Here is a 12985-nt window from a genome sequence, read left to right as displayed (position 1 = left end):
TATATAAATTAAATTAGTTAATCATTTTTTTATATAAATACATGACATTTTGCATACCAATATAAATTGATGGACAGTATATTGGTATTTATGAATTAATAATATTGGATGTAGACAATATTTTGTTGATATTCGACAAAGACACGTGGAATATAAGTCATTGACATCGTTTTCGACTTGCATTGCATTATTCATTTGCGTTCGATCATGTACCTTTAGATAATGTAGGCCATTCATCATCACGATTCAAGGTTATGTCTGCTTCTCCTATAAATTATAAAGTAGACTAGTTTATATATATTTCATTATAGCTACTACAATATCTGTCATAAGAGTTTTTTTTTTCCGCTTGTCCAAACTATGTCTTTTTAATTACTTCTTAAAATTTGTTTACACTTTCAAATGCATCAATCTCACGATGGGTTTAGTAGCTTCTAATTGACGTACATATGAAGAAACAGGTATTGCGCCTTTTATTTATCAAAATATATACAAGGTATTTCAAAGTTCCAGTTTTCAATGTTATAATTGAGTTGAACATACGGTATTTGTTAGAGCTAATGCTTTGCATTGTTTTTATGTTTTTAAAGTCTTCAAATGACGAACTCTAAAACTTGAGTAAATGAAGTGTTGTTGAATGACAGTAGATAATTAAGGATTGTCATAAAATTAAAGTAAATGATTAAGGATTTTCCTACAAGATTTAAAAAGTTAATACTCATTAGTAGATTAAATTATCCTGGTAACTTTAATTTTAGTTTTCGCATATAAATACATACTCATTAGTAAATACTAGACTTATGTCCACACAATGTGGCGGTGGTGGGAGCGGCAATGGGGCGATGATGGTGGTGAATATAAAAGTAGTTGATGTTCAAGGCGATATTGTAGTTATTTTAAGTGTTGGAGGATATATACTGTAAATTATTTCATTAAGGGTATAATAAGTATATTAGATAGAGATGATTAAATTAATAAATAAAGGAGAAGAGTATTTTTGGTGTTTTAAAGACAGAAAGTTAAAAAAAAAGGAGATTTGTTTTATTATATTGTATAGATAATACACTCTATATCTCTTTTAAAAGTTATCAGATACTTGATACTAAATTAAAATTATATATATACTATAATAAAACAAATTACCTATTTTTTACTTAAATTTTCTACCTTTGAAAAACTAAAAATATCATTTTTCTTTATTCACTAATTTAAACATCTCCATATAATATACTTATAATACTCTTAATGAAATAATTTATAGTATAAATCCCCCAACACTTAAAGTTACTACAATACCACATTTAACATCAACTACTTTTACATTTACACCATCGTTGCCCTCATCACCGTTACCACTACCGCCCCCACCACCGCCTGTAACCACCACAACCTCTGGCAAACTAATCTTACGTGTATTACGTAGTAATTGAATAGATTCTATAATTTAGGATATAATAATGCGACTTACGAAAAAATTAAATATATTTATCATTTTTATAAATCTTATTATACGGAGTATATATAAGAAAAATGATAGGGAAACTGTCACCAGCTATGAAAACTAACTTATAACAGAAAATAAAAAGAAAAAAAGTGGGAAAAGGAAGAATACATGGAGAAGCACAATTAGATCTTGTTGAACCACCACCAACTTCTTCTTCATTTCTTCTTTTTCCAATAAAGGGTTTTTAGATCTGCAAACAAAAGGTAAATTTCTCTCATATTTGTTAATAAAGTTTTCATCTTTCACATTTATAGATCTTGTTACATTAAACCCACAAATCATATATCTTTAGGGGAAAAATCCATTTTAGGCTTTTGTTTGTTCTAACAAATCAGCATTACTATGCAATTATTATAATTGTAGATTTGTTTGAATAAATCTAGAGATTACATTCTCCATACTTAATTAATAATTGTAATAATTTCATTGCTTTTAATGTTCAATTTATTTAGGCAAAGTTTCACCATTTCTAACCAACCAGTTATTATTTTTTTTCTTTTTGACTTTATATTAGTATTATTATAGATTTAGTTTTAGATTTATCTGTTTTATAATGTAGGGATGCCAGAGATGGAAATTATGTGTACATTGAAATGAAAATGTAATTCCCAACCAAACCTTGTACAAGTAATAAAATGGAGAGAAAGAAAATGTCTATGAATGTGTGTCGTGTGAGGCGAGGCAGGATAGTTACACATCACGGATAGCATAGTATTTTACCCTTTCGCTTGAACTGTACAGTTATGCTGGCTCCAGTCGTAAACTTCTTTATTTTCGAGTAGGATTTAAAGAAAAAGAGAGATTAAGAATAATGAGTAATTATATTGTGAATTACTAGTAGTAACGTACATAAAGATGATCCATCGTGTAAGCTTTTATTTCCCGTGTTGGCCAACTTGAGGACATGTATGCAGTATGCTTGTTTTATGATTGGCATATTTGAGCTTTATGGGCAATTTTATGACTGCAGATATGGCAATGGAGTTGGACACGGAACCAAAGCCAATGATGATTGAACATAGCACTCCTAACAGCATGCAGATCGATCCAACAAGAGCTCGCTTTCCATGCTGCATTGTATGGACACCTCTCCCAGTTATTTCATGGCTGCTTCCTTTTGTGGGTCATGTTGGGATAGGCCGTGAAGATGGAGTTATTGTGGATTTTGCAGGACCTAACTTTGTGTCTGTTGATAACTTTGCATTTGGGCCTGTGGCTCGTTATATCCAAATAAACAAAGATAAGGTATACCTTGTGTTTTTGCCTTTAGTCGCTCGGGAAAAAAAATCATTAAATAATCGTATTTGATACAGCAAACATGGGCATACAGAAGTGAAGAAGAATACGGGCTAGTGGAATCAGGAAAAAACCAGTATACTTGGGATGATGCCTTGAAAAAGACCTCACAAGAATACCAACAGCAAATTTATAGCGTGTTAACTTGCAACTGTCACTCGTTTGTGGCTAACCATTTGAACCGTTTGGAGTCTCAGGCGAGTGGGTGGAATGTGGTGAATGTTGCAGCTTTGATTCTGTTAAAAGGGGAGTGGGTCGACACACCATCTATGGTTCGATCTTATCTGTCATTTATGGTCGTATTCTTAATGGGTATTACATTTGGAGGTGCCGGCTTTCTGACGTTCTTGGCGTTTCTTGTGTTCCTACTTTCTGGATGGTATCTTTGTGGTACATACTACTTCAAAAACATCATACAGCTTTAATCACCTATCAGATTGTGTCAAAATTATTACATGGCCTTCTCACGCATAGAAGTGTGGACACGATACGCAAGCATTTTTTAGTAACTCGATTCCTTTGTTAACAAGATGACACGACACAATTATATTGTTTATAGGTCTACTTTTATGCTGTTATATGTAGTTTTTCCAAATGTTTGTGGATTGTTCTTGTATTTTGGTTGATCATCTTGTTTTGTATAAAAAATCAGTCAATCTAAACCTTTTCGTCTGGGGATTATTAGTGAAGACTGGACATCTGGCAGCCTTCTTGTTATTCAGCATGTATGTTGTGCTAATGTCGTTGTCAAAATGAAGTACTTGGAATGCATGTAATGCTACATACTTTGCTTATGAATCTTATATATGATTGAATTTCTTTCAACCAATGGATTTAACAGTGTGTCATATCGTGGCAGACTGCTCCGGATGTCTCTTTAACTGCTTGCAGTTATGACAATTCTGTAAGTTTTTTTGAGCTAGTAGTTATTTGTAGTCTATCGAAACATCAAAATTATGTTTACAAGAATTTGGAAACTGTTATAACATTATCATGGCTCCTCATTGTTGGCTGCAAAATAGTTAATTAGGCATAGTTGTGTTTAGTGCTTTTTGGGTTAATTGCTTGGAAAGTGTTCCAACTTTGACACTTTTGTTTTTATGGGGCTTCAACAAAAAAAATTTCATTCAAGGGATTGAAACCGGGTAAAACGACTTTTGAGGGGTTCCATACACTTTTTGCTTATGTGTTCAGTAACTAGTCGGTTTTATCTTAAATTTTAATATTTCATCTGCCAATTTGGACCCACGTGTATATTATAAGGGAAAATGATGGGTACTTTCAATTGTACCCAAGCATATGCACAACAAAGACAAAAAATAATAATAATTACATTTTGACACCTTAACTTTTTTACATATTAAAAAATGCCCCCTGATTTTAAGCTATATTGTACCCAAGCATAGGTACAGCCCCTGTACGTATGCTAAACCCATATTATAATTATAAATTAGAATATTTTACAATTTATAGAAAATGAATAATTATCCCGAACAACCACCCCCATCCCCCTAAATCTTTTTCTGTATTTTGAGATCCAAAACCAAGAAACCTTAATATAATATGATCTAAATCTTCTTACAGAACAAATCAAATCTTAAAAATAAACAACATCAAACGAATATGATGGTGGCCAGAGATCTATGGTGGTAGTGACTCACGATGATGGTGCCTAAATATTCACAAGATGGCCGAATATATATATATATATATATATATATATATATATAGGATTTTGATAAACCCTAAAGACTTAAGGTTATCTTGATCGGTCTCACACACACACACATATAGTGAAAAGTTATTTTAAGAACTTTTTTTTTGCGAGAACCTTTGAGAACTTTTCAAATCAAGCTTAACCGATGATTATTCTTTACATGAAAATTGTTTTTTGATTATTTTCTGAATAACTTATGTATAATTTTGAAGTTTATAATTGTGTAGAGGCATGGATTGTCATCCGTTATACAATTATGTGGAGATTTGAATTCTTGATCACATGTTCACGAATATTGCTATGATAACCACATAATTGTATAACGGATGATAATCCATGCCTCCACACAATTATAAACTTCAAAATTACACATAAGTTATTCAGAAAACAGTCAAAAAACAATTTTCATGTAAAGAACAATCATCGGTTGGACATGATTTGAAAAATTCTCAAAGGTTATCGCAAAAAAAGGTTCTCAAAATAATTTTACCCTACATATATATATATATCCAATATTACTACTCGAGGTGGAGATCTTAGATAGATACCTGATAACTTGAATCAATGCCATCTTTTTATAAATGTTTTTTTTATTATGTACTATTATAAATGTTTATAAATGTTTTTTTATCAGGTGTACGTATCATTTTGATCAATTTTTCTGGCTTTTGGCCGGATAAGGTTTCTTGAATATGGCAATGTACTTAACTTACATAGGTGTTTGAGAATGGAACGGATGTTTTTGACATCATCATCAGTTTCTTCATCAGCATTAATGTTGTTAACTTGGTTGTTGGGAAATATTTGAGCAGAAACATTAACTTCTCGATAATGAAAAAGATTGGGCTTAAACTTTAAAAGATGAATTTTGGATAGATGATGAGTTTTGATGAAACTTGCTTGTGAGTGGAGGATTTGGGTGTTTGATCATTTCCAACAAATGTCTCACTCATAAAAGGTGTTATAAGATAGTGAAATATATACATGGATATTATATATATATAAAAATTGATAGACATCATGTAAGAAATACAAGGCTTTAAAATAAACAAAAATGATTTATAAAAATGTTTTTAACCGGCTACTTGTACGGAGCCCCACAAAAGTAGTTTTATCCGGTTTCAATCCCTTCAATTGAAGTTTTTTTTGTTGAATGCCCACAAAAACAAAAGTGTCAAAGTTTGAGCACTTTCCAAGTAATTAGCCCTTACTTTTTCCAATTGTGTTTTATGCATATCAGATAAATGTAAATTGTATGTTGAGGCTGGTTTGAGGGTTTAGATTTGTTCCAAATAGCTTATTAGTCATGAATGGTAAATGGATCCGAGGGGCTATTATCAAGTTAAATGACTCTTCTCAAAATCAAACATTATTAACCTCTGAGAATTAAGCTTAAACCACAATCGTTGACCGGGCATAGTTTTTTTGTGAATGTTTTCTAGCTCTAGAATTTAACTTGAACTTGCATCATGAAAACTCATTGAACTACAAGATTACAAGAACTACAGGTCTTCAAGTTATCAACTTATGTGTCGCAGGTTCATAATTGTTAAATCAAATACTACTTTACACTGCAGAATATACTATAATTTTCCAGGCATAGTCTGAACCACCATCATAAACCAGGCAGTGTTTTTTTTTTAATATATTCTAGCTCAAAAATTTCGCTCGAACACCTTCATGAAAACTCTATTGAGGTACAGGAATAGCTTAAGGTCTTTGAGGATAACTCATACTCCTTAGCAGCCTTGATCATATCAACTTGTGTTGTACGTTCCAAATCATTGAATCAAAAGAACATCATACATTAGTTTATAACTTGCCATATAAAGAAAGGGCATTTGGCCTCGCCAAATACAAGGTGGCCCGTCAATTCAGATACTACGGGTTCTACAATGTGTGGACTGTGGACATGTATACATTTGCCTTTAGAAACAAGTAAATAATGGACGTGTCTCGACATTATATTTCATTAAAAAACTGCACACAATTAACATAAATGTTCAGTATAGGATCCATTCCTAAAATCTGAACCTAACTGTGGGGTTTCAATTTCCCCCATCTTGACAACATACAAACAACTCCAAATAAATCACACCAAATATTTGTTTTGCAGTAAACAAACTGGTTCTACTTTCCGGTCTAAAATGCCAGACAACCAGCTCTTTGGATCGATCCATCACGAGGTTCGCAATTTGGAAAACCCCTGGGATCTTCAATGATATACACCCTAAAATAACTTCTAATGTGATTAAATACCAGATAAATAAGCTACACTAAATCACAAATTTGTTGATTAGTATTTCCAATTCGTGTCTTCTTTCCACTCAACCGCTTGAACTCTAAGAACAAACGGCTTCAACTGTCAAGCGCTTCAGTTTGTTTGGACACGGGTCTTGACCAAAGTTGCTGTTTGCTATAGTCACGGCACATGTCTCTTTCCCTATACACTTCTGCACAACACAAATCCCAATAATTAAGTCCAAGCACATACACATAGGGTACAACTGTTTATACGTGTCACAAGTGTTTATGCATGTTGTACCTTTTGAATGACATCGTAAGATGCAGGAGCATGGCAAGTTCCTTGTTGGAAAGTGCCACATGTTCCCAACGGAGTTCCAAAGCTAGCAAATTTAATAGCTGAAATGGTTAGGCCTGGACCGCAGTGTAAATGGACCTTCGGTCTATGAAGCTCTTGTGTTTTACCCTCACTTTCAATATGCCAATCCTGCATGTTTGGGTGATATTCAAACATATCAGCACATACAGTTGTTGTTGTTCGCTTCACTAGTGAAATACGGGTGGGGTCTCCCCCAAGTTCTTCAAAAAGCACCAAAGAATTATCTGTTGGTTTTAACCACGATCGCGGCACATGGTACCTGAAAGATCACAAAGTTAGCCACTTATTTCATAAATTTTTGTTTGTGTTATGTTTTTAAGTGTAAATTTGAGATTTTTATACCATCTTTGTGTTGGTTGACCACATCCGAGTTGACATTTAGGAGGGCGATAAGAACCAGCGTAGTGGCACCCTTGGCAATCACCAGTAGCATAAGCGGTCCAGTATCTTCCAATGCTTTGACCGTTGATCCACACTTGACCTTTACCCATACTGGTCATGTCTAACGCCAACGGCTCATCACCCATAGGTGCATTAAAGGAAGCCTGGAAACAATTTCAAGAGGTTAGCAAGAGCTCAGTAGATAGTCATTGCTAACATGTCGCTTGTGACAGTTTATGGTGATGCATATACCTTGTGCCATGTTAGCGGCTGTTGTTTTTGAGCGATAAGTGAACCCTGCATCCAATTGACCGAAAACATACGGTTTGAGGAGATAACATCCATGGCCTCACCCTTCAAACCAACCTGTTATAGCAAAAACAATGAAAGCAGTTTATAAAAGTTCATGCCCAAAGTATGAGACAAAAATTTTGATACTATACTATTAGTCAAGGAAAATGGAAGTGAACCAGACCTGATAGGTCCATTTAGCCCACGACAAGTCTTGTTTCCCTTGGTCAAGACCGTACAAAGCCACTGGACCTGTGACACCGGTCTCCCAGGTTTCATAATGTCCCCCAATATTCTTCATAATAGATAAAAACATCTTGTTAGAGCTAATCATAGAAAAGAATTAACAAAGGGAAGGGAAAACATACTAACCGGCAATCCCATGGCAACACTAAGTAGTGATATTTTATTGTTTCCAGAACGGAGATTGACTTTTTCTTTATAAGTAATTTTTCTATTTTCACGTGTTCCGAAAGCCGAACCTATACATATACACATTCAACTTCTTACATGATTCGAATCAAATCATCAAATAACATATTTTATCAAGAATAATAATCACTACCATACCCGACAGTTCTCCATTGATAAACACATGAAGAGCATGACCAGTTGACTGCACCAAGAGTTTGGGATGCTCCCCGCCTCTTAAGAATGATTCAGAAGAACCAACTTCAACACTACAAATTGAGAAACACGTTATTTTGAGCCATGCTCTCACTGTGACTAAAAGATTTTCAGCATATTAGGAAATCCAAATGATGGAACTTACTTGGTTGTATACCATAGATAATCGCTATTATCTCTGGTGACATTGACTTGCTCCAATAGACCCGACACAGTGAAAGTTGAGCTGTCATCAACAGTGGTCATATCCTCATTGTACGTCTCCCATGTAAACAACTCAGAATTTGTAGGCAACATTTCCATTTTTGTAGATTGAACTCCAACCTGTGTCGGTTTTACAAAGATTAACACATAAAAGCAGAAAGAGAAAAAAATCGTTCATAATGATAATATTGAGTCATTTGTGCTTAATATTTACATGTTTTTATACCTTAGCAGTGTTGAAGACAACATTAGTGCAATCGGGAAGAATACTGATTGACCATGGAGGTAAATTATAATGCATGTTGTTGAACATCACTTTTGCTGCTTTGTCGGTGTTGTAATTAGCAAGAAAAGCTGAACAGTGTCCTGACTTTGAAGAGAATACATGTGCCTGAAAAAAAATTTATTCAGTAATGCTAATTTTTGCTTTTGATTTAGAATAACTTTGATATAACGATAAGAACCTGTTGAAGGTTTCCCAGAGAAGTCACAGTAGGATCTGCAGACACTAGAGCAGGCTCACATTGCTTGATAGCTTTGTGAAGCTCCTTCAAATGCCCGTATTTAGGTTGTCTGATCAAACCTATATATAGAAATGTACATCAATATTTGAATTAGGAAACAATAGTAATGCTTAAAAGTTTATTATATCTGAAATAATGTACAAGAAAGTTGAGAACTAACAAAACATACGTCACCGTTGATTTTGAAGAATAATAAGTTTGACCTCAAAGTTATACATTAGTTCTGAACTCACCATATTCATCAAGCGGAGCATCATAGTCATAACTAGTAGTGATGAAAGGGCCACCAGCAGAGCGACCAAAATTTGTTCCTCCATGATACTGTTTATCAAAATTTAAGATATTAATTCTTAGTTCATAAGATATTATTTTTATTAGCCTTTTTGGGATAACAAAAGCCACCAACCATATAGTAGTTGAAAAATGATCCGCCCTTCTGTATAAAGCGAGCAACACCGAATGCCAAATCTTGAACGGGTCTCTCATGAACAGGACCACCAAATTCATTGAACCATCCACTCCAAGCCTCAGTCCAGATGGTTGGTTTGTAAGCCTTGTTAGGGGAGAAAGCATCACAATAGAAACCATTGCATGTGTTTATCTGCACCAATGAACGAAAGTAATTGTAAGAAAGATGGTTACAAAAATCAATTCTTTCGAATTTTCACAGCTCAGCAGGCATATATATAATGCATAAAACTATAAAAGAGTTACAAATGACAAATCTAGTAAAATAACACATTTTGGCCTAGTCAGAGACTCAGAAACAAGGTCAGTCAGCCCAGCCCAGGCCCATTACATATACCTAATCACATGGCCCAGAGCCAACCCTTGTCAAGATTCTACAAGGACAGTCATTAAAACTTAACACATAACTACTTCCATTTCAGTATCTTCCCATTAATAGCAACTGACAAACAAAAAGATTCCCATTTGACCAGTCATTATTCCTCTCTATTTTTCTGTTCTTTTTTTGAAATCATAAAATTCTACTTGACCAGTTAAACTCATGACGCCATTAGGCCAAGAGCCACATGGTATTCATTATTCCATTCTAAACTCACCATTTAACTATGACCATGACACAATATAGATCAAAATTTTAATCTTGGTTTGCGGATGAAAACCGCAACAGCTTACTCTAACCACAATGTGTGACAATTAGTTAAATATCTAAAACACCCTTACATACGGCTAAAGTCTAAACCAACCTTTAATTCTCAAACAAAGTCAATCTTGATGACACCAAGTAATGTGAAAATGGTAACTTTTTCATGTGACTTGTCAAAATGAACTAGAGAAATGCTTACAATAGGATCAGGGGCGTCATCTTGCTTGCACATGACCCATGGGACACCTGTACCTAATCCAACGGCCAGATTTGCAGCCCAAGTCATGTAATTATGTCCAGCACTTCCAAGTGTCTTTCCAATAGACCCATACTCATTCTCTATCTGCAACCACCAAAAACGTCACATTTATTTATTGGACTCAAAAATCACATTCTTACAACTCACAACATTTGTCATTAACTCAAAAATCCAAAACCAAATGTACAACTTAAGCTGCACAAGTTACAAGTTAGGTAGCATATTTTTTGTCCAAGATTTTACCTGTGACAGGATTATTGGACCTCCTTCAGATTCAAACAGTTTTTCACTCTTCATCATATTCACAATTTTCTCAGTGAACCCCTTCATTGCCCTCTGTGACGATAAAAAAAATATAACTTAAAATACTAGAAATAGGACTGTAAATAAGCCAACCTTTTTAACTAACCGGCCAAGGGGATAACCCTTTTAGGCTGCATACATCCGAGTTAAAAGACTCGCCTTCGCAGTTAACCGGAAATGAGTCTGTTATGTAAAACAAGGTAAATAATGTTGACCTTAAATGGCTCATTATCAGTCCGAAAGCTAATCCCAGGAACATACTTCAACCAAACTGGGAATCCTCTGCAAGAATTAAAACAAAATTAGCTTTATAGTAATTTTTCTTTACATTAATTGTAAAACACCAAAAAGAAACATAGATCTGAAATATTAAAATATGAAACTATATTAAAAAAAAAAAAAGTACCCAAAATTCCATTCAGCACAAACATAAGGCCCAATTCTGAGATGAGCATAAAGTCCTGCTTTTTGCACCGTCTTTAAGAATCTCACTAAATCATATCTTCCTTCAAAGTTATACTGAATTTAACAAGTATAAAAATTTCAAGAAAATTAGTTTCAAGAAAATACACAGCAAATAATTATGTTGTGTACTACAGAAATAAACTTAAAATTTTTCAACAAAAAACATTGGTTTGAATACAACATCAATTTGTACCAAAAATAAGAGAAAAACTTGCAAACTGTAAATTTGTAAAATTAACACAAAGCTTTCACATAAAAACATACTAGTACTAGTTAATTATATATTAGACTCAAAAGAAGTAGCATTTTGTAGTGTAAAATCATATAAATAATTACCAAAAGCTATAGTATATACAAATTCAGCTTAATGAGCTAAAACTAATGAAAAAAATTCAAACATTAACCAATATATAGTAATTCTCGCACTTGAAATTACCCAAAAGACCCTAAAAGTTAATGCAAGTAGTTAACCATAGCTCTAAATAAATATTTATCAACCGTCATTTATAATATTTTACCGCATGTTAAAAATGTAAATAAGTCAGGAGAAAGTAAAGTACATTGCCAGGAGAAGGCTCATGACCATTCCAAAACACATAAGTTTCAATCACATCAAGCCCTCCTTCTTTAGCTTTCATTATAAGATCTTCCCACATCTGCAAAAATTTCATAAAAATTAAAAACTAACAAATCATAAAAATTAAAACCCACATTTCATTTTTTAAAAAAGCTTCAAACTTTATATATTTAAGTACCTCAGGAGTACTTCTAGGATAATGTATAGAACCAGAAATCAAGATTCTTCTTTGACCATTGATAACAATGGCTTTACTATCATAAGTCACACTACATTCAATCTTGTGACAACCCATTTGAAGTATGACCAAGATAAGCAAAACCCATTTGGAAACCGAGTTGGTTTCCATGAATTCGGGTCGGGTCGAAACAGAACTGAAAAGAGAGAAAATGGAGGGTGGAAATGAGTTGGGAGTGTGGACAAGTGAGAAGAAGCTGAAAAAAAAAAGAGGGTAAATATGGTGTCTTTCACACCGACATATGTGTGGGTATGAATGTGTGTGTCTTTAATAGATTTGTTATTATATATATACAGACAGGTGTGTATGTATATATGTTTGTTGCTTTTTGTTTATTGTGATTGATATCTTTTTATTTAATTATTTGATTTTGTATTGCAAAGTGGCGTAAGACAATTGTCATTGTGTCACTTTGATTTACTACTCACTTTTTGGAATAACAGTTTATATTTGCAAAATGATTATTATGATTTTTTTTTCCCACATTATTGTTCCTGATTTTTTGTTTGGGAAATAGTAACTTTATAATTGTCAATGGTGAGCTCAGTCGATGACTCTATTCTGAAAGTTAGTTTTAGATAACACAGGCATGATACTCATTATAAGACATATGTATCAATGTATCATTTTTTATTATTATTTTATTATTTTTTAACAGCGAGTTAGTAGTAATTGTTAGCAATTAGCATTCGAAACACCATAGTGATATTCAATTAGGCAATATGTGAAGGTCGGATCATGCATGCCTGAGATAAAACTCATGCGTCTCGAAAACCAATAATAAACCGTTGATAGGAGGTATCTACAAAGTGACGAAGTGGTTACCTGTTATGAAAATCTTTGAAAAGACTTAAAATATAAATCC

General features: G+C 33.5%; 2 protein-coding genes across 3 annotated transcripts; one reads left to right on the top strand and one right to left on the bottom strand.

Moving 5' to 3' along the window:
• The first annotated feature begins 323 nt into the window (after positions 1-323).
• Positions 324-3625, top strand: LOC122587312 (protein RTE1-HOMOLOG-like). Of its 2 annotated transcripts, none has more exons than XM_043759443.1 (3): positions 324-461; positions 2475-2749; positions 2818-3625. In XM_043759443.1, exons 2-3 carry the CDS (start codon positions 2477-2479, stop codon positions 3223-3225), a joined length of 681 nt encoding a protein of 226 aa, XP_043615378.1. In that variant the 5' UTR covers positions 324-461; positions 2475-2476; the 3' UTR covers positions 3226-3625. The 2 variants fall into 2 exon arrangements, with proteins under 2 accessions (XP_043615378.1, XP_043615377.1); XM_043759442.1 differs by lacking the exon at positions 324-461 and adding an exon at positions 1531-1707.
• A 2831-nt stretch (positions 3626-6456) lies between these two features.
• LOC122587210 (beta-galactosidase 3-like) lies at positions 6457-12374 on the bottom strand. The gene is made up of 18 exons (XM_043759314.1): positions 12061-12374; positions 11866-11961; positions 11247-11359; positions 11056-11122; positions 10781-10873; positions 10478-10621; positions 9574-9768; positions 9401-9488; positions 9108-9226; positions 8870-9034; positions 8585-8763; positions 8383-8492; positions 8185-8294; positions 7997-8107; positions 7774-7887; positions 7483-7685; positions 7063-7399; positions 6457-6970 (listed from the first exon to the last, which is right to left on the bottom strand). Exons 1-18 carry the CDS (start codon positions 12229-12231, stop codon positions 6860-6862), a joined length of 2526 nt encoding a protein of 841 aa, XP_043615249.1. The 5' UTR covers positions 12232-12374; the 3' UTR covers positions 6457-6859.
• Positions 12375-12985: the final 611 nt, after the last annotated feature.

This window comes from Erigeron canadensis, chromosome 2 (assembly GCF_010389155.1).
Source record: "Erigeron canadensis isolate Cc75 chromosome 2, C_canadensis_v1, whole genome shotgun sequence".
NCBI lineage: Eukaryota > Viridiplantae > Streptophyta > Magnoliopsida > Asterales > Asteraceae > Erigeron > Erigeron canadensis.
Note: the sequence above shows the minus strand (reverse complement) of the source record. Positions and strands in the feature narration are given on the sequence as shown.